At 36.3% G+C, this 26,875-nt stretch overlaps 3 protein-coding genes across 8 annotated transcripts in view; 1 reads left to right on the plus strand and 2 right to left on the minus strand.

Moving 5' to 3' along the window:
- The window catches only part of LOC131669597 (prefoldin subunit 2), a 136,566-nt gene that overhangs the window by 80,433 nt on the left and 29,258 nt on the right, over positions 1-26,875 (minus strand). The gene's annotated exons all lie outside the window — the stretch shown is intronic.
- LOC131669578 (uncharacterized) lies at positions 181-3,005 on the minus strand. Its single transcript, XM_058944558.1, has 2 exons — positions 714-3,005; positions 181-614 (listed from the first exon to the last, which is right to left on the minus strand). Exons 1-2 carry the CDS (start codon positions 2,863-2,865, stop codon positions 196-198), a joined length of 2,571 nt encoding a protein of 856 aa, XP_058800541.1. The 5' UTR covers positions 2,866-3,005; the 3' UTR covers positions 181-195.
- On the plus strand, positions 5,279-9,220 carry LOC131669587 (uncharacterized). Of its 2 annotated transcripts, XM_058944579.1 has the most exons (5): positions 5,279-5,408; positions 5,485-6,047; positions 6,591-7,225; positions 7,412-7,834; positions 8,494-9,205. In XM_058944579.1, exons 3-5 carry the CDS (start codon positions 6,628-6,630, stop codon positions 9,045-9,047), a joined length of 1,575 nt encoding a protein of 524 aa, XP_058800562.1. In that variant the 5' UTR covers positions 5,279-5,408; positions 5,485-6,047; positions 6,591-6,627; the 3' UTR covers positions 9,048-9,205. The 2 variants fall into 2 exon arrangements, with proteins under 2 accessions (XP_058800562.1, XP_058800552.1); XM_058944569.1 differs by lacking the exons at positions 5,279-5,408; positions 5,485-6,047 and having other exon boundaries at positions 6,105-7,225; positions 8,494-9,220.

Here is a 26,875-nt window from a genome sequence, read left to right on the forward strand (position 1 = left end):
TACAATGACTTAAGATGTTGCTACTATTTTAATAAATATTGTATCTAAAAGCATTAGATAAAAAAGTGAAACTCACTAGTTAAAGGAATAATAAATAAAAATATATAATTAAATATAAGAAAAACGAAACTTTAAAGCAATTTTTTAAAGAAATTTTTTTTTTAATATTTAAAGAAAAATATCAAGTTAGAGTTTTTATTTATTTTTAACATTTGTTTTCTTTCTGATAGCTAAACTCACCCAATTTTGTATATTAGCTGTGGTAATATTGGATTTAGATGGAGACCTGGCTAAGAATATTCCACATTTTTTGTGTGAAGGAACTTTGTTTGCATCAATGTACTTTGCAAAGTAACTGTAAATGTAACTCGGTATATGATCTCTTTCTGGCAAATCTGATTCAGTTTTTTTTTCATTTCTTTTAAGATGCATCCAAGACCTTATTTGGCCTTGAGATCTCATTTTTAATATTGGATCTTTAGTCTTGCTTATAAATGTGTTAATGTCTTTAACAGATGGAACTTTATATTTCAAATCCAATGCATTTGGAAAAGCCGCTAAGAGGACATCTATTTGTTTCTGCCTCCAAGCTAATCGTGCAGGTCGAGATGCTTCTGTTGATCAAGAACGAACATTTGGAAAATTAAAATAAAATTTATAACTGAACTAAAATGTATTCTAGAATGAAGGTAGTCATAAGGAACATTTATTACCTGAAATTGATTTATCATTAGTATTGCCATGGCCTCTGCTGTGATCTTCAATAGGATCTTCAACATTCGTTTCAATACTTAAAGAATCAATAGAATCTGCAAAATTCATGTCAGCACTTGAAGAATCAATAGTATTTTCATTAAAGGAAGAAAGATTTTTTTGATAAGTCAGATCAACGTTTTTATCACAAGTAGCACTTTTATCAATTTTAAGACCTTGAGCTTCTCTTATTTGTCTTGATATAGCTATGTCTGTGTTAAAAACACTCTGCCTATAGTTTTGTTTATGTATATTTGGCGTATGACCCAAGTATTCACACAATTTTTGCACTTCAGGTTCTGGAATTCCTTTTTCCATACCATCTGTTGCAATTTTCATACGAATACGAGTGCCTCTCAGAGTTTCAGGATTTTCTGCTTTGCAGCTCTCAGAAAATTTGTTCATCAAAGTGCATGCTGATACATATCCAAAATCTTCCGATGCTACATCATGGATAGTGGCAAATATATATGGATTTATTTCTGATATCTTTGCTCTTTTTCTACACGATACTAATGTATTTAAATATTCTTTGATATTTATATCAAAAACAACAGGAACACCTCTGCTTCTTTTTCCACGTATAATTATCAAGCACTCCTTTTTATCACTTTGCATATGTTGATAGTCCACAATTTCCATTCGCTCTGTCTCCCCAGGTCGCCTACCATTAGTTGCTTGCAAATAACAAAGAGTAGCATTTCTCAATCGTTCATATGCTTGGTCAGAGTATTTGTTTTTTAATTCATAATCTGCAGTTCTCATTTCCTCTTGCAAATGTTTGTATAAACTAGCAGTATCAGATTGCATAGTTAAGGCAATGACTTTGTTTCTTCGTATTCTGGCTTGGGTTTCCAAAATGGTACTGCCTATATCATATTGCCACATTTTCTTTAATTTACGTTGAAAAGCTTGAACTGTCAATCTTTCTTTTTCATTCTTTGGACCAAGGTTAACTTCATAGATTTCACATACATGATTTATTAAATTGAACATATCATTTGCTGTAGCTGGTGACTGCATGAAAGCAGTATCTGGATGTGGCTTCCCCATAATCTTAACAACTGCAATAAAATCATTATAATGTTCTTCATTGAATATATCGCTAAGCTCTGTTATATTTTCATTGATTTTTTTTATTTCCATCATTAATGTGCCTAATCTGCTTATATTAGCTCTAACTTTAGGATGAATGTGTTTTTTTACTTCAGTTCTATTAGCTTCTGCATTGAGCCACATAAAAAAAGCTGCATCAAACCTTACTTGTTCAACTGCTTGAGTTTCCCTCATTTTAGATATAATTTTAATAGCAGATTCATTGGCTAACTCATGGTAAGCACCATTAGTTTCTCTTCCTTTTGACTTTATAACATGTTTTTTTTTGAATGAGAGTCCAGTGCATTTTTGTGTATGTTTACGTAGAGAACTTACAGAAAATACTTGGGTACAATTGTAACATGGAAGATAATTAGACAATAATTTGCCTTCTACCTTTGGTCTACGGCGAACCACATATTGACTACCATCCTCTGCATTTAAATTATTTAAATGATTTGCTTTTATTCTCAACAAGTCCAGAATTTTTTTTCGCTTTTTCATCCATCCTTGTTGCTGTTCTTTTGAAGCAGTATAAGGATTTTCTTTATGAATAGCTAACTTTTTTTTCAGTCTTTTAAGTTTTATCACTACTCTCTCATTTGAATGCTTTGATACGTAGTGTTCAGGTAATTTTGTGTACAAGACACGTTGATTAGAATCATTTTCCTCTATGCGTTTTACTACACAATAAAAACAACAGTTCTTTTTACATCCATCGTTGCTGCATAATAGAACTTGAGATGTTCTATTTCTTAGAGCTTGCCCAACTGACTTCAAATTAATATTTACAAAAGAGTTTTCTAAACTACTCAGGTCTGAAGATACATTCACATTATCATTTTGAATTTTATCAACATGATTATTTGTATTTGTATCAAGCAACTCAGAATATTCAAGAAAATTTGTTGTAACAGTACTTGATTTGGCAAAAGTAACCTTGGAAGTTTTCTTACAATTTTTAGTTTTTTTCACAGCTTTTGATTTGTTTAATTTAAGAGAAGAATTCTCAATCATAAACTTCTTTGTAGAAGCTACTATAGGACAACATTTAGAATTTTCACCTGTTAAAGATTAAGCTTCATTATTTGTTTTACTCCTTGCTGTCCATTTCTTACCTTGTTCTAAATTAAATATTCATATTACCTCCTGCAGCTTCACCTGTATACATCTTAGTCTTTGGTATATCTGCATCTATAGGTGTAAGTTTTATAACTAATTCTGGTAACAAACTTTCTAATTTTCTACCTGTACAAGGTTTTCCTCTACCTATTATAGTTTTAGACGAATCAAGTTTACTATTTGCAGAATCATTATCTGATGATAGTTCAGTATCATCAACTGTTTGGTGCATAGGTGACGAAATGGTGGACGATTTAAGAATACTACTAGTTATTGATTCAGCATCTGACGATAAATCATAATGCCCAGCTGCAGATTGATTTTTACATGATTGCTTGGCTGGTAAATTAAGAATTTTGCTACTTATTGAATCATCATCTGATGATGACTCAGATATACAATCTTCACTGGTTTCATGCTTATTTGATACTTTTATACATGGCTTCGTTTTGAAATTCTTTACTTTTCCAGCTAAATGAGGTTCACGAATATTCATCAAGTCATTACGGTCTTCATTATCTGAAAAATCCAATTCACTGCTAAGAGACATTTTATATTTCTTGTGATCAAACTTTGTATGATTCCGTTTTTCAATATACGATATTTCAGATCCACTGTTATCATCAGTAGTGGAAATTTGTTCATCTCCAGGATCAGGTACATATTCTGAACCACTTGTGACCGATTCGGATTCAGAATCATATAAATCATAATTTGTAGTATTACAGGAAGCAATTTGATTGTCTACTTGACAATTTACATAATCTTCTGCTGAATCTTCTGATAAAATAAAAATTAATATTGTAATCTAAGGTAAAGCGCCTCTATGAATAAACAGCACAAAAATCTTACCAGATAGAACAATGGAATTACTATCCATATTTCTCAGGTTAAGTATTTATGTCTCTCAAGAAACCCAATCCTCTCAGTATTTCTATACGTTAATCAGGTGGTTCTTTTATAACAAATATTCTGTTGAATCATCTGAAAAATAAAAAATAATATTGTAATCTAAGGTAAAGCGCCTTTATGAATAAACAGCACAAAAATCTTACCAAATAGCACAATGGAATTACTATCCATATTTTTCAGGTTAAGCATTTATGTCTCTCAAGAAACCCAATCCTCTCAGTATTTCTATACGTTAATCAGGGGGTTCTTTTATAACAAATATTCTGCTGAATCATCTGGAAAATAAAAAATAATATTGTAATCTAAGGCGCTTTGCCTCTATGAATAAACAGCACAAAAATCTTACCAGATAGCACAATGGAATTACTATCCATATTTTTCAGGTTAAGCATTTATGTCTCTCAAGAAACCCAATCCTCTCAGTATTTCTATACGTTAATCAGGGGGTTCTTTTATAACAAATATTCTGCTGAATCATCTGGAAAATAAAAAATAATATTGTAATCTAAGGCGCTTTGCCTCTATGAATAAACAGCACAAAAATCTTACCAGATAGAACAATGGAATTACTATCCATATTTCTCAGGTTAAGTATTTATGTCTCTCAAGAAACCCAATCCTCTCAGTATTTCTATACGTTAATCAGGTGGTTCTTTTATAACAAATATTCTGCTGAATCATCTGAAAAATAAAAAATAATATTGTAATCTAAAGTAAAGCGTCTTTATGAATAAACAGCACAAAAATCTTACCAAATAGCACAATGGAATTACTATCCATATTTTTCAGGTTAAGTATTTATGTCTCTCAATAAAACCCAATCCTCTCAGTATTTCTATACGTTGATCAGGTTGTTCTTTTATAACAAATCTTCTGCTGAATCATCTGGAAAATAAAAAATAATATTGTAATCTAAGGCGCTTTGCCTCTATGAATAAACAGCACAAAAATCTTACCAGATAGAACAATGGAATTACTATCTATATTTCTCAGGTTAAGTATTTATGTCTCTCAATAAAACCCAATCCTCTCAGTATTTCTATACGTTAATCAGGTGGTACTTTTATAACAAATCTTCTGCTGAATTATCTGAAAAATAAAAAATAATATTGTAATCTAAGGTAAAGCGCCTTTATGAATAAACAGCACAAAAATCTTACCAAATAGCACAATGGAATTACTATCCATTTTTTTCAGGTTAAGTATTTATGTCTCTCAAGAAACCCAATCCTCTCAGATTTCTATACGTTAATCAGGTGGTTCTTTTATAACAAATCTTCTGCTGAATCATCTGGAAAATAAAAAATAATATTGTAATCTAAGGCGCTTTGCCTCTATGAATAAACAGCACAAAAATCTTACCAGACAGAACAATGGAATTACTATCTATATTTCTCACGTTAAGTATTTATGTCTCTCAAGAAACCCAATCCTCTCAGTATTTCTATACGTTAATCAGGTGGTTCTTTTATAACAAATATTCTGCTGAATCATCTGAAAAATAAAAAATAATATTGTAATCTAAGGTAAAGCGCCTTTATGAATAAACAGCACAAAAATCTTACCAAATAGCACAATGGAATTACTATCCATATTTTTCAGGTTAAGTATTTATGTTTCTCAATAAAACCCAATCCTCTCAGTATTTCTATACGTTGATCAGGTGGTTCTTTTATAACAAATCTTCTGCTGAATCATCTGGAAAATAAAAAATAATATTGTAATCTAAGGCCCTTTGCCTCTATGAATAAACAGCACAAAAATCTTACCAGATAGAACAATGGAATTACTATCTATATTTCTCAGGTTAAGTATTTATGTCTCTCAAGAAACCCAATTCATTTCTATACGTGAATTAGGTGGTTCTTTTATAACAAAATGGAAGTAGCATTCAAGAGCAATAAAAAAGTTTTATAATGCTCCAAAAATGGACATAGAAAACGATCAAAACCGCCAAAATGCAACCACGAACTATATATTAAGTCATAGAAATTGTAATGAATGAGAATTAGAAGTTTGCTACATACAGTGATGAGAATCCAATGAGGAAACAAGATTCTTCAACAAATTCGGAAAATTGTTTGTAACTTTTGAAAAAAAAAATTAATTTTGGGAGCAATTTGATATTTGTAGGGAGCATTTCAGGAGCAACTTTTTGATATATTGTAAGTTAATTGTTATTGAAAGTGTCCGTTAACTATTTACATATATTAGTCTAGCGTACTAGACCGGTTGCGGATGAACCGAGCAAAATTTGACACAGAGAAGACTTTCTTATATACCATGGATTCATGGATGGTATAAAAAAATATAGAATATAATAAATACTTTCCAATATTTTATTGCAACAAACAAGTTTTCTTGGATTTTTAAATTGAATATTTTTTTATAATAACTTTTCGGTTACTTATGAAATTGAATATTAAAAAAAACAATTAGTGCCAGAATTTTTTGCAAATTTGCTAATTTTTATATTTTGGAAAAGGCACTCTCAGTTTTGACAATTTTTATTTTAGTTTGATTATATAAGATTGTTTTGGGTTATTATTATGTGATAATATGACATTGGATAAATAGTTAAAATATGTGTGAAAATAAACAAAAAAAATGAATTGTCAGACCATGATGAGAATAGATGATTTGTGTAAATCATTAATTCTGGATATGTATCTTGGATTTGAAACCAAAAAAATATGTAGAAATACTAGCATTTCAGGTAATGTTCTGAAGGAGGTTTTCCAATTGATGCTCAGATATGTACCACTAAAATCTAGTCAAATAGAAGAACTAAGAGAGAAAATCATAGAATTGTCAATAAAGTATAAGCTTCTGTACACGTTCAGTATTCCTTACAGAGCTTTGATTAATCCTGTCATGACTGCTTACCTAGAGGCATTTTCAACAGAGGCTCCATTTGATATTGTCGAATGTGACAGGTACCAGGGGGACAATCACAAAGGTTTAAAAGTGACAGCGAAAAGAGACATTCCAAGAAACACAATATTAAAATGCATAGTAGGATTTTACCAGAATTTAGATTTTGAAACCAAAGTATATTTAGATAAAGAAAAATTAGATTTTTCTGTGATGAAGAGTTCAAGAAAAAATTTAGATATGCTCCTGCTTGGTCCGGTAGCATTTATCAACCATGATTGTAATGCAAATTCATGTTATATATCATTATCCAGAAATTTTGTGAAAATAAAAACCATTAGAAAAATTCAAGCTGGTGAAGAAATTTTATGTAACTACTCTTCAAATTATTTTGGTGCTGAAAACAAATATTGCGAATGTGTAACTTGTCAAGAAAATGGTAAAGGATATTTTATGAAGAAAAATTCAAGTACGTCTGTTTATATGGTGACATAATTTTAACATATAATTTTAATTAACATTTTTTAATTAAAAACATATAAGTTTTAATAGATAAGATAATTTTAATACATTTTTAATACATAAGATTTTGTGGATAATTTTGGAATAATCAATCTGCAATTATATTAATAAGTTTGAATTTTTATAATTTCAGTAAAAATAACGAGTCAAAATAAGGATGATGATATTCAGCCAAGCAATATTATAAGTAATAATTTCTCAGAGATGTCATCAGAACAGGTCTTGAAATTGAACCTAAATACCATATCTATTCACAGCAGTTATATAGCGCTGAGTGTTTCTAGAATATTTTCAAAAAATATTCTTTCTAGTATTCGACTACAAGTTTGCCAAACTTTGAGTAATTATTTTTCTACTGATCAATTTATTTTCAAATCATCTCAGAGTGGTACAGATATTGTAATAGTAATTAATAAATTATATTTAAAGTTTGAAATTGAACAGTTATATTGGTTAGAATCAATTATTAAAAATTATCTGAAAACTGATAAGCCAAATTTCCATGACTTCATCCAATGCTGCGTTGAGAATGATATTTCTATTCAATTAAATTTGAGTAAGTATATGCAATTTTATTATATTAAAAAGCAATGGATTTATGTTGAAATATGTATACCCTCATCAAATCATTTTTCATGCTATAAAATCCACCATATAACATGTTATATCCCACATATGTCATACTGTAAAATTAGGTACTTTATACTAGATCAATATTTCCATCTTGTAGCTAATTATATCAGTATGCCGAGTGAATATTTTAGATTGTACAAGATATTTAAAGAACACAACATATTAATAAATGATAAATTTATAAAAATCGAATTTGCAATTCAAATCGTATTGAAATATTACACTACTAAAAACATATTGTGCTACAGATAAAAAATTTTAAGATTAAATTTCTCACTATGAATCTGTAAGCCTCTTTGAATGAAAGAAATTGAATGACTAGAGAACGCAAATACCAAAAATAAAGCAATGATATCTAATGTATTTCAAACTAAAAGCCTTAGCAATTTGATAATTTTACTTTACATAATATCAATCTATCTACTATATACATTGAAGAATTAGATCTCCTACCACTAGTAACAACTTAAAAGAATTATCATGGTAATATTGGTATAGAATAATTATCTAATTTTGTAACATAACAATATCTAGCTAACTATTATTTGTTAACAGCTTTGATAATTTTATTGTTTTTTTCAGAAAGTTTGTTAAATCCATATTCAATTGGATTTTCCAGTGTTTGCCTAAGTCCTCATATGGAATATACAATAATGTTCGACTTTGAAGAGGAATTTTGTGGTTTTTCCATGTATAAGAAATTAGATCAAAAGATTGATCGTGCATATATAAAGTTAGAAAAACTGCATCCGCTAGTAATTAAAAGATATCAAAAAAAGTCAAAAGATGGGAATACTTTTTGCATATTCTGCCAGAAATTTGTAAAAAAATTTAGCAGACACCTAAGTAATAAGCACATCGATAATGATGTGGTAAAAATGTTTTTAATTGAGAATGAAAACAAATCGTCAAAAAGATTAGCGATAAATTTCATTAGGAACCAAGGACTTGCAAAATACAAAGATATAACGGGAACGATAATGCCTGCAATGAAGATTAGAGTAGATGCATTAAATCCAGTTCAAAAAGTTCAATGTGATAACTGCTTTGGGTTTTTTTCAAGAGCAACTATGTGGAAGCACAAATTATACTGCAGAAAATTGTTATTGTCCGAAATTCGCTCTACTCAGCCATAATATATCATACAACTTTTCATTGCCATATCAATAGAAAAATTATGATATATGAATAAGCTGATGTTGAAAGTTTATTCAAGAAAATTAAAATTAGAAAATTAAAAACTTTCAAGAAACATATCATTAAGGATCCCCTATCCCTATATAGATATACAAACGAATGGGACAATCTTTGCTCCATAGTTTTAACTTGAATACTAATTAAAATGATCTCTAAAAATATATATCGATAGATTTTGTTAATAAAAGTACGATGAATTCATTTTGGATGATTCGGTCTGCGGGTTTTTTCAAAATAAATTTATGAACATGAACTCACAAACGTCGTTTACTGACCTGCTTGCAATTTTTCATTTGTTTCAAAATGTATACAAACCTCAAACTATATTTTGTTGACGTTTGTGAGTTGTGAGCAAAATCCGCGGACCGAATCATCCAAAACGAGTTCATCGTACTTTTATTGACAAAATCTATCGATGTATATTTTTTGAGATCATTTCAATCAGTATTTAAGTCAAAATTATGGAGCAAAGATTGTCCCATTCGTTTGTATATCTATATAGGGGTAGAGAGGCCCCTTATCAGTTAAATATTCTATGTTTAAAGACTGATGTATCTTATAAAATCTGCATTCACTATTTTTAGATTTATGTAAATAATTAGAGTTCTGTAAATAAAAGTTTATTAGCAAAATATTTTCTTCAATAAGCAAATCTTGGTATAAAAATTATTTTTTTAAATTTTCATAACATACGAAAAAATTTTTGAATTGACTCAGGTAAAATAATTTGATATTTAAGGAAACATTTATTTATTGCTTCTCGAACAACACAATTATGCTCTGATTTATCTTCATTCATGCTGAAAACAGCCAGGCGCGGCGAGCCCTTATTTTCTTTTTATGTCAAACACAGCGGAGCATGGCCACCCGTGATCTCCGCTCATTCTCTGAAAGGCTAGGCACGACGAGCACTTTTGCTTATTCTATTTGAAAAACGGCCGACACGGCTGATCGACCGGCCAATAATTTAAAAATATGGCGGGTTTGTACTCATGACAAGTTCTCCTGAATACGAATGTCATTAGCCAGACAATATGGCGGGCGCGGTACAGCCAATAATGATTCTTATTGAGTAATATATCACGGAACGATACGGTTAGTAAACATTCGGATATCATTACGGACGGAGCTCACGACCAATGTGCATAACGGGCCTATATAATAATTTTGTACACGTACATTACAACAACAAAATTGAGTGCATGGTATGCTATTATCTGATTGAGTTGTTCAGCGGATAACCTGGCTTGATGATGTAAAAACATAGGAAATGATTTCAATAATATATTTCCTTCTGTGCTTGTCCAAACTAGAAAAATCGATTGATTTTCAATAAAGAAAAAAATATTTTTTATATTACATATATTAAATGTTAGCTTACCTCTGCTTCCTGGCGCATTTATTTTTTCAAAATTTTCTCTACTTTTATAGGTAATATAGTTGTGACCATAGAAATATCAAGTAATTATACAGCGGTGGACTGAATCAAAGAGGTCTTCAACGAAACCACTGAATCAAAAATCACTCTGGCTTTATACCAAATAAAAAAACGCGCTGTTAATTTTATACGTAAATAATTATCCGCAGGCGTCGCTTTGTGTTATTTTTTTCTTTGAGAAAAACATTTGAAACGACGTTGCGTTATTGGGATTAGAGCTTGAGGGATATATATTTTTGAAAATAAACGTGGTAGCACTTGCCGTTTTTTCATTTAGGGATCGCCGAATATATTGTTAAAAAGAAAATTCCAGCGCTTATTGTTATGGTATTGAAAACTTGAAGAATAATTTTCAACGTATTAAGGAATCCAGTCCGTGTTAAATAAAAAAATTCAAAATATTATCTATTGTAAACTAGAAACTATTCTAAACCGACATCTACACAAATACGGATAGGCAGAGTAGGATGACATTCAGGAATAGTCTTAGATTCGTTTCAACTAAAATCCCAATGAATAGAAATAGCCATTATAAATAATTTTGCTTGAATGAAGTTAACCAGGTTAATTATTGGGATATTGGGTTATTGGGCGTGATTTGTTATACAAATAAGAATCTAGTATTCTCATAGATGATGGAAGGTGGAGCAGAATTGCCTCAACCTGAATTATTGAATGAAAAGTTCGAACGCAGTTAGACATTCATAAGTCGGGCTTACAACCAAGGTGTCCGGTACATCTGGTCTATGTCCTACTGTGCTAGAAGCATATAACATTTTGTTTTCATATATAGGGACGCTCCGTTTTGGCATACAATATTCAATCTACTTGACCTATCGATATTCTCTAGGCACATCAATTTTCTACTCGTCTTCCAAGACGAATCTTCCCATCGTCGTGTCCGGTAAAGCCGATACATGGCCCTATGTACATCAGGTAAATGGCATCGTGCTTATGAACACATAGCGAAAATCTTATGACATCTATAAATCCGGTCTCCGACCAAACCTTATATAACCACATGTTCTAAAAGTGAAAAGGATTTTGGTTTCTTAGATAGGGGGACATCCGTACGACATAAAGTAATGAATCTCCTTATCATGTAGTATTCTCTAATCAAATTAAATTTCTATTCGTCCGATGGATCTTTCCATCGTGGTGTCCGGTAAAGCCGGTACATGGTCATGTGTGCTTCAACTAAAGAGACAAAGAGATTCGGTGGCCTAAATACCTAACCGTATTCATTTATATGTTCAAGAAATGTGAGGGATTATGTCTTCTTACATAGGGGACAATCGTACGCCATACAGTATACAATGTCCTTGTCCTATCGATCTTCTCTAGGCAAATCAATTTTCTACTAGTCCGTCGAATCATCACATCGTGGTGTCCGGTAACGCCGGTACATGGCTCTATATACTTGAGGTACATGGGATTATGCTTATGAAAAGTTGGCCAAAAACTTGTTGTGGTTAAACATAAGTGGCAGAGAGTTTCGGCGTCCTGAATTATCGGACCAAGACATCGGATGCATGTAGACAATTAAAAGTCGAGCATTTCATCAAGGTGTCCGGTAAAGACCGTATTCGATTATATGTTCGAGAAGTGTAAGGGATTTTCTTTTTTTTACATAGACTATAACCGTACGGCATACAGTAGTCAATGTCCTTGTACTATCGGGATTCTCTAGGCGAATCAATTTTCTACTAGACCGAAGAATCATCCCATCGTGGAGTCCGGTAACGCCGGTACATGGCTCTATATATTTTAGGTACATGGGATTATGCTTATGAAAAGTTGGCCAACAACTTGTTGTGGTTAAACATAAGTGGCAGAGAGTTTCGGCGTTCTGAATTATCGGACCAAGACAACGGATGCATGTAGACAATTAAAAGTCGAGCATTTCATCAAGGTGTCCGGTAAAGACCGTATTCGATTATATGTTCGAGAAGTGTAAGGGATTTTCTTTTTTTTACATAGACTATAACCGTACGGCATACAGTAGTCAATGTCCTTGTACTATCGGGATTCTCTAGGCGAATTAATTTTCTACTAGACCGAAGAATCATCCCATCGTGGTGTCCGGTAAAGCCGGTACATGGGCATAAGTGGTTAAACATAATTGACATAGAGTTTCGGCTACCTAAATTATCGGAAGAAGACATCGGATGCATGTAGACAATCAACAGTCGCGTTTTTCACCAAGGTGTCCGGTAAAGCCTCTAAATCGCAAGTGCCAAGACTTATATAAGAAAGTATGGATAGACCAAAATCTCGGTCGCAGCGATACATTCATAAGCAATTCTTCTCACCAAGATGTCCAGTAAAGCCCGTATTCGATTACATGTTCGAGAAGGGTAGAGGATTTTGTTTTTCTTACATAGATTACAACCCTACGGCATACAGTAGTCAATGTCCTTGTCCTATCGGTCTTCTCTAGGCAATCAATTTTTTATTAGAACAAAGAATGATTCCATCGCGGTGTCCGGTAAAGCCGGTACAAGGGCATATGTCGTTAAACATAAGTGACATAGAGTTTCGGCAACCTAAATTATCGGAAGAAGACATCGGATGCATGTAGACAATCAACAGTCGCGTTTTTCACCAAGGTGTCCGGTAAAGCCTCTAAATCGCAAGTACCAAGACACATATAAGAAAGTATAGATAGACCAAAATCTCGTTCGCAGCGATACATTCATAAGCAATTCTTCTCACAAAGATGTCCGGTAAAGCCCGTATTCGACTATATGTTCGAGAAGTCTAGTTAATTTTGTTTTTTTTACATAGCCTATAACCGTGCGGCATACAGTATTCAATTTCCTTGTCCTATCGGTATTCTCCAGGCAAATAAATTTTTTACTAGTCCGGCGAATCATCCGCTCGTAGTCTCCGGTAAAGCCGGTACATGGGCATATGTCGTTAAACATAAGTGACACAGAGTTTCGGCAACTTAAATTATCGGAAGAAGACATCGGATACATGTAGACAATCAACAGTCGCGTTTTTCACCAAGGTGTCCGGTAAAGCCCGTATTCGATTACATTTTCGAGAATTGTATAGGATTTTGTTTTTCTTACATAGATTACAACCGTGCGGCATACAGTATTCAATTTCCTTGTCCTATCGGTATTCTCCAGGCAAATAAATTTTTGACTAGTCCGGCGAATCATCCGATCGTAGTCTCCGGTAAAGCCGGTACATGGGCATAAGTCGTTAAACATAAGTGACATAGAGTTTCGGCAACTTAAATTATCAGAAGAAGACATCGGATACATGTAGACAATCAACAGTCGCGTTTTTCACCAAGGTATCCGGTAACGCCCGTATTCGATTACATGTTCGAGAAGTGTAGAGGATTTTGTTTTTCTTACATAGATTACAACCGTACGGCATACAGTAGTCAATGTCCTTGTACTATCGGTCTTCTCTAGGCAAATCAATTTTCTACTAGACCGAAGAATCATACCATCGTGGTGTCCGGTAACGCCGGTACATGGGCATATGTGGTTAAACATAAGTGACATAGAGTTTCGGCAACTTAAATTATCGGAAGAAGACATCGGATACATGTAGACAATCAACAGTCGCGTTTTTCACCAAGGTGTCCGGTAACGCCCGTATTCGATTACATATTCGAGAAGTGTAGAGGATTTTGTTTTTCTTACTTAGATTACAACCGTACGGCATACAGTAGTCAATGTCCTTGTCCTATCGGTCTTCTCTAGGCGAATTAATTTTCTACTAGACCGAAGAATCATCCCATCGTGGTGTCCGGTAAAGCCGGTACATGGGCATAAGTGGTTAAACTTAATTGACATAGAGTTTCGGCAACCTAAATTATCGGAAGAAGACATCGGATGCATGTAGACAATCAACAGTCGCGTTTTTCACCAAGGTGTCCGGTAAAGCCCGTATTCGATTACATTTTCGAGAAGTGTATAGGATTTTGTTTTTCTTACATAGATTACAACCGTGCGGCATACAGTATTCAATTTCCTTGTCCTATCGGTATTCTCCAGGCAAATAAATTTTTGACTAGTCCGGCGAATCATCCGATCGTAGTCTCCGGTAAAGCCGGTACATGGGCATAAGTCGTTAAACATAAGTGACATAGAGTTTCGGCAACCTAAATTATGGGAAGAAGTCATCGGATGCATGTAGACAATCAACAGCCGCGTTTTTCGCCAAGGTCTCCGGTAAAGCTCGTATTCGATTATATGTTCGAGAAGTGTAAGGGATTTTGTTTTTCTTACATAGATTACAACCGTACGGCATACAGTATTCAATGTCCTTGTCCTATCGGTCTTCTCTAAGCAAATCAATTTTCTACTAGACCGAAGAATCATACCATCGTGGTGTCCGGTAACGCCGGTAAATGGGCATATGTGGTTAAACATAAGTGACACAGAGTTTCGGCAACTTAAATTATCGGAAGAAGACATCGGATACATGTAGACAATCAACAGTCGCGTTTTTCACCAAGGTGTCCGGTAACGCCCGTATTCGATTACATATTCGAGAAGTGTAGAGGATTTTGTTTTTCTTACTTAGATTACAACCGTACGGCATACAGTAGTCAATGTCCTTGTACTATCGGGATTCTCTAGGCGAATTAATTTTCTACTAGACCGAAGAATCATCCCATCGTGGTGTCCGGTAAAGCCGGTACATGGGCATAAGTCGTTAAACATAAGTGACATAGAGTTTCGGCAACCTAAATTATGGGAAGAAGTCATCGGATGCATGTAGACAATCAACAGCCGCGTTTTTCACCAAGGTGTCCGGTAAAGCCCGTATTCGATTACATTTTCGAGAAGTGTATAGGATTTTGTTTTTCTTACATAGATTACAACCGTGCGGCATACAGTATTCAATTTCCTTGTCCTATCGGTATTCTCCAGGCAAATAAATTTTTTACTAGTCCGGCGAATCATCCGATCGTAGTCTCCGGTAAAGCCGGTACATGGGCATAAGTCGTTAAACATAAGTGACATAGAGTTTCGGCAACTTAAATTATCGGAAGAAGACATCGGATGCATGTAAACAATCAAAAGTCGCGTTTTTCACCAAGGTGTCCGGTAAAGCCTCTAAATCGCAAGTACCAAGACTTATATAAAAAAGTATGGATAGACCAAAATCTCGGTCGCACCGATACATTCATAAGCAATTCTTCTCACAAAGATGTCCGGTAAAGCCCGTATTCGACTATATGTTCGAGAAGTCTAATAAATTTTGTTTTTTTTACATGGCCTATAACCGTGCGGCATACAGTATTCAATTTCCTTGTCCTATCGGTATTCTCCAGGCAAATAAATTTTTTACTAGTCCGGCGAATCATCCGCTCGTAGTCTACGGTAAAGCCGGTACATGGGCATAAGTCGCTAAATTTAAGTGACATACAGCCGCGTTTTTCACCAAGGTGTCCGGTAAAGCCCGTATTCGATTACATTTTCGAGAAGTGTATAGGATTTTGTTTTTCTTACATAGATTACAACCGTGCGGCATACAGTATTCAATTTCCTTGTCCTATCGGTCTTCTCTAAGCAAATCAATTTTCTACTAGACCGAAGAATCATACCATCGTGGTGTCCGGTAACGCCGGTAAATGGGCATATGTGCTTAAACATAAGTGACACAGAGTTTCGGCAACTTAAATTATCGGAAGAAGACATCGGATACATGTAGACAATCAACAGTCGCGTTTTTCACCAAGGTGTCCGGTAAAGCCCGTATTCGATTACATTTTCGAGAATTGTATAGGATTTTGTTTTTCTTACATAGATTACAACCGTGCGGCATACAGTATTCAATTTCCTTGTCCTATCGGTCTTCTCTAAGCAAATCAATTTTCTACTAGACCGAAGAATCATACCATCGTAGTCTCCGGTAAAGCCGGTACATGGGCATAAGTCGTTAAACATAAGTGACATAGAGTTTCGGCAACCTAAATTATGGGAAGAAGTCATCGGATGCATGTAGACAATCAACAGCCGCGTTTTTCGCCAAGGTCTCCGGTAAAGCTCGTATTCGATTATATGTTCGAGAAGTGTAAGGGATTTTGTTTTTCTTACATAGATTACAACCGTACGGCATACAGTATTCAATGTCCTTGTCCTATCGGTCTTCTCTAAGCAAATCAATTTTCTACTAGACCGAAGAATCATACCATCGTGGTGTCCGGTAACGCCGGTAAATGGGCATATGTGGTTAAACATATGTGACACAGAGTTTCGGCAACTTAAATTATCGGAAGAAGACATCGGATACATGTAGACAATCAACAGTCGCGTTTTTCACCAAGGTGTCCGGTAAAGCCCGTATTCGATTACATTTTCGAAAAGTGTATAGGATTTTGTTTTTCTTACATAGATTACAACCGTGCGGCATACAGTATTCAATTTCCTTGTCCTATCGGTCTTCTCTAAGCAAATCAATTTTCTACTAGACCGAAGAATCATACCATCGTGGTGTCCGGTAACGCCGGTAAATGGGCATATGTGGTTAAACATAAGTGACACAGAGTTTCGGCAACTTAAATTATCGGAAGAAGACATCGGATACATGTAGACAATCAACAGCCGCGTTTTTCGCCAAGGTCTCCGGTAAAGCTCGTATTCGATTATATGTTCGAGAAGTGTAGAGGATTTTGTTTTTCTTACATAGACTACAACCGTACGGCATACAGTATTCAATGTCCTTGTCCTATCGGGATTCTCTAGGCGAATTAATTTTCTACTAGACCGAAGAATCATACCATCGTGGTGTCCGGTAACGCCGGTAAATGGGCATAAGTCGTTAAACATAAGTGACATAGAGTTTCGGCAACCTAAATTATGGGAAGAAGTCATCGGATGCATGTAGACAATCAACAGCCGCGTTTTTCGCCAAGGTCTCCGGTAAAGCTCGTATTCGATTATATGTTCGAGAAGTGTAAGGGATTTTGTTTTTCTTACATAGATTACAACCGTACGGCATACAGTATTCAATGTCCTTGTCCTATCGGTCTTCTCTAAGCAAATCAATTTTCTACTAGACCGAAGAATCATACCATCGTGGTGTCCGGTAACGCCGGTAAATGGGCATATGTGGTTAAACATATGTGACACAGAGTTTCGGCAACTTAAATTATCGGAAGAAGACATCGGATACATGTAGACAATCAACAGTCGCGTTTTTCACCAAGGTGTCCGGTAAAGCCCGTATTCGATTACATTTTCGAAAAGTGTATAGGATTTTGTTTTTCTTACATAGATTACAACCGTGCGGCATACAGTATTCAATTTCCTTGTCCTATCGGTCTTCTCTAAGCAAATCAATTTTCTACTAGACCGAAGAATCATACCATCGTGGTGTCCGGTAACGCCGCTAAATGGGCATATGTGCTTAAACATAAGTGACACAGAGTTTCGGCAACTTAAATTATCGGAAGAAGACATCGGATGCATGTAGACAATCAACAGTCGCGTTTTTCACCAAGGTGTCCGGTAAAGCCCGTATTCGATTACATTTTCGAAAAGTGTATAGGATTTTGTTTTTCTTACTTAGATTACAACCGTACGGCATATAGTAGTCAATGTCCTTGTACTATCGGGATTCTCTAGGCGAATTAATTTTCTACTAGACCGAAGAATCATCCCATCGTGGTGTCCGGTAAAGCCGGTACATGGGCATAAGTGGTTAAACTTAATTGACATAGAGTTTCGGCAACCTAAATTATCGGAAGAAGACATCGGATGCATGTAGACAATCAACAGTCGGGTTTTTCACCAAGGTGTCCGGTAAAGCCCGTATTCGATTACATTTTCGAGAAGTGTATAGGATTTTGTTTTTCTTACATAGATTACAACCGTGCGGCATACAGTATTCAATTTCCTTGTCCTATCGGTATTCTCCAGGCAAATAAATTTTTTACTAGTCCGGCGAATCATCCGATCGTAGTCTCCGGTAAAGCCGGTACATGGGCATAAGTCGTTAAACATAAGTGACATAGAGTTTCGGCAACTTAAATTATCGGAAGAAGACATCGGATGCATGTAGACAATCAAAAGTCGCGTTTTTCACCAAGGTGTCCGGTAAAGCCTCTAAATCGCAAGTACCAAGACTTATATAAAAAAGTATGGATAGACCAAAATCTCGGTCGCACCGATACATTCATAAGCAATTCTTCTCACAAAGATGTCCGGTAAAGCCCGTATTCGACTATATGTTCGAGAAGTCTAATAAATTTTGTTTTTTTTACATGGCCTATAACCGTGCGGCATACAGTATTCAATTTCCTTGTCCTATCGGTATTCTCCAGGCAAATAAATTTTTTACTAGTCCGGCGAATCATCCGCTCGTAGTCTACGGTAAAGCCGGTACATGGCCATAAGTCGCTAAACATAAGTGACATACAGCCGCGTTTTTCACCAAGGTGTCCGGTAAAGCCCGTATTCCATTACATTTTCGAGAAGTGTATAGGATTTTGTTTTTCTTACATAGATTACAACCGTACGGCATACAGTATTCAATGTCCTTGTCCTATCGGTCTTCTCTAAGCAAATCAATTTTCTACTAGACCGAAGAATCATACCATCGTGGTGTCCGGCAACGCCGGTAAATGGGCATATGTGGTTAAACATAAGTGACACAGAGTTTCGGCAACTTAAATTATCGGAAGAAGACATCGGATACATGTAGACAATCAACAGTCGCGTTTTTCACCAAGGTGTCCGGTAAAGCCCGTATTCGATTACATTTTCGAAAAGTGTATAGGATTTTGTTTTTCTTACATAGATTACAACCGTGCGGCATACAGTATTCAATTTCCTTGTCCTATCGGTCTTCTCTAAGCAAATCAATTTTCTACTAGACCGAAGAATCATACCATCGTGGTGTCCGGTAACGCCGGTAAATGGGCATATGTGGTTAAACATAAGTGACACAGAGTTTCGGCAACTTAAATTATCGGAAGAAGACATCGGATGCATGTAGACAATCAACAGTCGCGTTTTTCACCAAGGTGTCCGGTAAAGCCCGTATTCGATTACATTTTCGAAAAGTGTATAGGATTTTGTTTTTCTTACATAGATTACAACCGTACGGCATACAGTATTCAATGTCCTTGTCCTATCGGTCTTCTCTAAGCAAATCAATTTTCTACTAGACCGAAGAATCATACCATCGTGGTGTCCGGCAACGCCGGTAAATGGGCATATGTGGTTAAACATAAGTGACACAGAGTTTCGGCAACTTAAATTATCGGAAGAAGACATCGGATACATGTAGACAATCAACAGTCGCGTTTTTCACCAAGGTGTCCGGTAAAGCCCGTATTCGATTACATTTTCGAGAATTGTATAGGATTTTGTTTTTCTTACATAGATTACAACCGTGCGGCATACAGTATTCAATTTCCTTGTCCTATCGGTATTCTCCAGGCAAATAAATTTTTGACTAGTCCGGCGAATCATCCGATCGTAGTCTCCGGTAAAGCCGGTACATGGGCATAAGTCGTTAAACATAAGTGACATAGAGTTTCGGCAACCTAAATTATGGGAAGAAGTCATCGGATGCATGTAGACAATCAACAGCCGCGTTTTTCACCAAGGTGTCCGGTAACGCCCGTATTCGATTACATTTTCGAAAAGTGTATAGGATTTTGTTTTTCTTACATAGATTACAACCGTGCGGCATACAGTATTCAATTTCCTTGTCCTATCGGTCTTCTCTAAGCAAATCAATTTTCTACTAGACCGAAGAATCATACCATCGTGGTGTCCGGTAACGCCGGTAAATGGGCATATGTGGTTAAACATAAGTGACACAGAGTTTCGGCAACTTAAATTATCGGAAGAAGACATCGGATGCATGTAGACAATCAACAGTCGCGTTTTTCACCAAGGTGTCCGGTAAAGCCCGTATTCGATTACATTTTCGAGAAGTGTATAGGATTTTGTTTTTCTTACATAGATTACAACCGTGCGGCATACAGTATTCAATTTCCTTGTCCTATCGGTATTCTCCAGGCAAATAAATTTTTTACTAGTCCGGCGAATCTTCCGATCGTAGTCTCCGGTAAAGCCGGTACATGGGCATAAGTCGTTAAACATAAGTGATATAGAGTTTCGGCAACTTAAATTATCGGAAGAAGACATCGGATGCATGTAGACAATCAAAAGTCGCGTTTTTCACCAAGGTGTCCGGTAAAGCCTCTAAATCGCAAGTACCAAGACTTATATAAAAAAGTATGGATAGACCAAAATCTCGGTCGCACCGATACATTCATAAGCAATTCTTCTCACAAAGATGTCCGGTAAAGCCCGTATTCGACTATATGTTCGAGAAGTCTAATAAATTTTGTTTTTTTTACATGGCCTATAACCGTGCGGCATACAGTATTCAATTTCCTTGTCCTATCGGTATTCTCCAGGCAAATAAATTTTTTACTAGTCCGGCGAATCATCCGCTCGTAGTCTACGGTAAAGCCGGTACATGGCCATAAGTCGCTAAACATAAGTGACATACAGCCGCGTTTTTCCCCAAGGTGTCCGGTAAAGCCCGTATTCGATTACATTTTCGAGAAGTGTATAGGATTTTGTTTTTCTTACATAGATTACAACCGTACGGCATACAGTATTCAATTTCCTTGTCCTATCGGTATTCTCCAGGCAAATAAATTTTTTACTAGACCGAAGAATCATACCATCGTGGTGTCCGGCAACGCCGGTAAATGGGCATATGTGGTTAAACATAAGTGACACAGAGTTTCGGCAACTTAAATTATCGGAAGAAGACATCGGATACATGTAGACAATCAACAGTCGCGTTTTTCACCAAGGTGTCCGGTAAAGCCCGTATTCGATTACATTTTCGAGAATTGTATAGGATTTTGTTTTTCTTACATAGATTACAACCGTGCGGCATACAGTATTCAATTTCCTTGTCCTATCGGTATTCTCCAGGCAAATAAATTTTTGACTAGACCGAAGAATCATACCATCGTGGTGTCCGGTAACGCCGGTAAATGGGCATATGTGGTTAAACATAAGTGACACAGAGTTTCGGCAACTTAAATTATCGGAAGAAGACATCGGATACATGTAGACAATCAACAGTCGCGTTTTTCACCAAGGTGTCCGGTAAAGCCCGTATTCGATTACATTTTCGAGAAGTGTATAGGATTTTGTTTTTCTTACATAGATTACAACCGTGCGGCATACAGTATTCAATTTCCTTGTCCTATCGGTATTCTCCAGGCAAATAAATTTTTTACTAGTCCGGCGAATCATCCGATCGTAGTCTCCGGTAAAGCCGGTACATGGGCATAAGTCGTTAAACATAAGTGACATAGAGTTTCGGCAACTTAAATTATCGGAAGAAGACATCGGATGCATGTAGACAATCAAAAGTCGCGTTTTTCACCAAGGTGTCCGGTAAAGCCTCTAAATCGCAAGTACCAAGACTTATATAAAAAAGTATGGATAGACCAAAATCTCGGTCGCACCGATACATTCATAAGCAATTCTTCTCACAAAGATGTCCGGTAAAGCCCGTATTCGACTATATGTTCGAGAAGTCTAATAAATTTTGTTTTTTTTACATGGCCTATAACCGTGCGGCATACAGTATTCAATTTCCTTGTCCTATCGGTATTCTCCAGGCAAATAAATTTTTTACTAGTCCGGCGAATCATCCGCTCGTAGTCTACGGTAAAGCCGGTACATGGCCATAAGTCGCTAAACATAAGTGACATACAGCCGCGTTTTTCCCCAAGGTGTCCGGTAAAGCCCGTATTCGATTACATTTTCGAGAAGTGTATAGGATTTTGTTTTTCTTACATAGATTACAACCGTACGGCATACAGTATTCAATTTCCTTGTCCTATCGGTATTCTCCAGGCAAATAAATTTTTTACTAGACCGAAGAATCATACCATCGTGGTGTCCGGCAACGCCGGTAAATGGGCATATGTGGTTAAACATAAGTGACACAGAGTTTCGGCAACTTAAATTATCGGAAGAAGACATCGGATACATGTAGACAATCAACAGTCGCGTTTTTCACCAAGGTGTCCGGTAAAGCCCGTATTCGATTACATTTTCGAGAATTGTATAGGATTTTGTTTTTCTTACATAGATTACAACCGTGCGGCATACAGTATTCAATTTCCTTGTCCTATCGGTATTCTCCAGGCAAATAAATTTTTGACTAGTCCGGCGAATCATCCGATCGTAGTCTCCGGTAACGCCGGTAAATGGGCATAAGTCGTTAAACATAAGTGACATAGAGTTTCGGCAACCTAAATTATGGGAAGAAGTCATCGGATGCATGTAGACAATCAACAGCCGCGTTTTTCGCCAAGGTCTCCGGTAAAGCTCGTATACGATTATATGTTCGAGAAGTGTAAGGGATTTTGTTTTTCTTACATAGATTACAACCGTACGGCATACAGTATTCAATGTCCTTGTCCTATCGGTCTTCTCCAGGCAAATAAATTTTTTACTAGACCGAAGAATCATACCATCGTGGTGTCCGGCAACGCCGGTAAATGGGCATATGTGGTTAAACATAAGTGACACAGAGTTTCGGCAACTTAAATTATCGGAAGAAGACATCGGATACATGTAGACAATCAACAGTCGCGTTTTTCACCAAGGTGTCCGGTAAAGCCCGTATTCGATTACATTTTCGAAAAGTGTATAGGATTTTGTTCTTCTTACATAGATTACAACCGTGCGGCATACAGTATTCAATTTCCTTGTCCTATCGGTCTTCTCTAAGCAAATCAATTTTCTACTAGACCGAAGAATCATACCATCGTGGTGTCCGGTAACGCCGGTAAATGGGCATATGTGGTTAAACATAAGTGACACAGAGTTTCGGCAACTTAAATTATCGGAAGAAGACATCGGATACATGTAGACAATCAACAGTCGCGTTTTTCACCAAGGTGTCCGGTAAAGCCCGTATTCGATTACATTTTCGAGAAGTGTATAGGATTTTGTTTTTCTTACATAGATTACAACCGTGCGGCATACAGTATTCAATTTCCTTGTCCTATCGGTATTCTCCAGGCAAATAAATTTTTTACTAGTCCGGCGAATCATCCGATCGTAGTCTCCGGTAAAGCCGGTACATGGGCATAAGTCGTTAAACATAAGTGATATAGAGTTTCGGCAACTTAAATTATCGGAAGAAGACATCGGATGCATGTAGACAATCAAAAGTCGCGTTTTTCACCAAGGTGTCCGGTAAAGCCTCTAAATCGCAAGTACCAAGACTGATATAAAAAAGTATGGATAGACCAAAATCTCGGTCGCACCGATACATTCATAAGCAATTCTTCTCACAAAGATGTCCGGTAAAGCCCGTATTCGACTATATGTTCGAGAAGTCTAATAAATTTTGTTTTTTTTACATGGCCTATAACCGTGCGGCATACAGTATTCAATTTCCTTGTCCTATCGGTATTCTCCAGGCAAATAAATTTTTTACTAGTCCGGCGAATCATCCGCTCGTAGTCTACGGTAAAGCCGGTACATGGCCATAAGTCGCTAAACATAAGTGACATACAGCCGCGTTTTTCCCCAAGGTGTCCGGTAAAGCCCGTATTCGATTACATTTTCGAGAAGTGTATAGGATTTTGTTTTTCTTACATAGATTACAACCGTACGGCATACAGTATTCAATTTCCTTGTCCTATCGGTATTCTCCAGGCAAATAAATTTTTTACTAGACCGAAGAATCATACCATCGTGGTGTCCGGCAACGCCGGTAAATGGGCATATGTGGTTAAACATAAGTGACACAGAGTTTCGGCAACTTAAATTATCGGAAGAAGACATCGGATACATGTAGACAATCAACAGTCGCGTTTTTCACCAAGGTGTCCGGTAAAGCCCGTATTCGATTACATTTTCGAGAATTGTATAGGATTTTGTTTTTCTTACATAGATTACAACCGTGCGGCATACAGTATTCAATTTCCTTGTCCTATCGGTATTCTCCAGGCAAATAAATTTTTGACTAGACCGAAGAATCATACCATCGTGGTGTCCGGTAACGCCGGTAAATGGGCATATGTGGTTAAACATAAGTGACACAGAGTTTCGGCAACTTAAATTATCGGAAGAAGACATCGGATACATGTAGACAATCAACAGTCGCGTTTTTCACCAAGGTGTCCGGTAAAGCCCGTATTCGATTACATTTTCGAGAAGTGTATAGGATTTTGTTTTTCTTACATAGATTACAACCGTGCGGCATACAGTATTCAATTTCCTTGTCCTATCGGTATTCTCCAGGCAAATAAATTTTTTACTAGTCCGGCGAATCATCCGATCGTAGTCTCCGGTAAAGCCGGTACATGGGCATAAGTCGTTAAACATAAGTGACATAGAGTTTCGGCAACTTAAATTATCGGAAGAAGACATCGGATGCATGTAGACAATCAAAAGTCGCGTTTTTCACCAAGGTGTCCGGTAAAGCCTCTAAATCGCAAGTACCAAGACTTATATAAAAAAGTATGGATAGACCAAAATCTCGGTCGCACCGATACATTCATAAGCAATTCTTCTCACAAAGATGTCCGGTAAAGCCCGTATTCGACTATATGTTCGAGAAGTCTAATAAATTTTGTTTTTTTTACATGGCCTATAACCGTGCGGCATACAGTATTCAATTTCCTTGTCCTATCGGTATTCTCCAGGCAAATAAATTTTTTACTAGTCCGGCGAATCATCCGCTCGTAGTCTACGGTAAAGCCGGTACATGGCCATAAGTCGCTAAACATAAGTGACATACAGCCGCGTTTTTCCCCAAGGTGTCCGGTAAAGCCCGTATTCGATTACATTTTCGAGAAGTGTATAGGATTTTGTTTTTCTTACATAGATTACAACCGTACGGCATACAGTATTCAATTTCCTTGTCCTATCGGTATTCTCCAGGCAAATAAATTTTTTACTAGACCGAAGAATCATACCATCGTGGTGTCCGGCAACGCCGGTAAATGGGCATATGTGGTTAAACATAAGTGACACAGAGTTTCGGCAACTTAAATTATCGGAAGAAGACATCGGATACATGTAGACAATCAACAGTCGCGTTTTTCACCAAGGTGTCCGGTAAAGCCCGTATTCGATTACATTTTCGAGAATTGTATAGGATTTTGTTTTTCTTACATAGATTACAACCGTGCGGCATACAGTATTCAATTTCCTTGTCCTATCGGTATTCTCCAGGCAAATAAATTTTTGACTAGTCCGGCGAATCATCCGATCGTAGTCTCCGGTAAAGCCGGTACATGGGCATAAGTCGTTAAACATAAGTGACATAGAGTTTCGGCAACCTAAATTATGGGAAGAAGTCATCGGATGCATGTAGACAATCAACAGCCGCGTTTTTCGCCAAGGTCTCCGGTAAAGCCCGTATTCGATTACATTTTCGAAAAGTGTATAGGATTTTGTTTTTCTTACATAGATTACAACCGTGCGGCATACAGTATTCAATTTCCTTGTCCTATCGGTATTCTCCAGGCAAATAAATTTTTTACTAGTCCGGCGAATCATCCGATCGTAGTCTCCGGTAATGCCGGTACATGGCCATAAGTCGCTAAACATAAGTGACATACAGCCGCGTTTTTCCCCAAGGTGTCCGGTAAAGCCCGTATTCGATTACATTTTCGAAAAGTGTATAGGATTTTGTTTTTCTTACATAGATTACAACCGTGCGGCATACAGTATTCAATTTCCTTGTCCTATCGGTCTTCTCTAAGCAAATCAATTTTCTACTAGACCGAAGAATCATACCATCGTGGTGTCCGGTAACGCCGGTAAATGGGCATATGTGGTTAAACATAAGTGACACAGAGTTTCGGCAACTTAAATTATCGGAAGAAGACATCGGATACATGTAGACAATCAACAGTCGCGTTTTTCACCAAGGTGTCCGGTAAAGCCCGTATTCGATTACATTTTCGAGAAGTGTATAGGATTTTGTTTTTCTTACATAGATTACAACCGTGCGGCATACAGTATTCAATTTCCTTGTCCTATCGGTATTCTCCAGGCAAATAAATTTTTTACTAGTCCGGCGAATCATCCGATCGTAGTCTCCGGGAAAGCCGGTACATGGGCATAAGTCGTTAAACATAAGTGACATAGAGTTTCGGCAACTTAAATTATCGGAAGAAGACATCGGATGCATGTAGACAATCAAAAGTCGCGTTTTTCACCAAGGTGTCCGGTAAAGCCTCTAAATCGCAAGTACCAAGACTTATATAAAAAAGTATGGATAGACCAAAATCTCGGTCGCACCGATACATTCATAAGCAATTCTTCTCACAAAGAT

The sequence above is a fragment of the Phymastichus coffea genome, unplaced genomic scaffold, assembly GCF_024137745.1.
Source record: "Phymastichus coffea isolate CEN01 unplaced genomic scaffold, Cenicafe_Pcof_1.1 PCOF00008, whole genome shotgun sequence".
Taxonomy (NCBI): Eukaryota; Metazoa; Arthropoda; class Insecta; order Hymenoptera; family Eulophidae; genus Phymastichus; species Phymastichus coffea.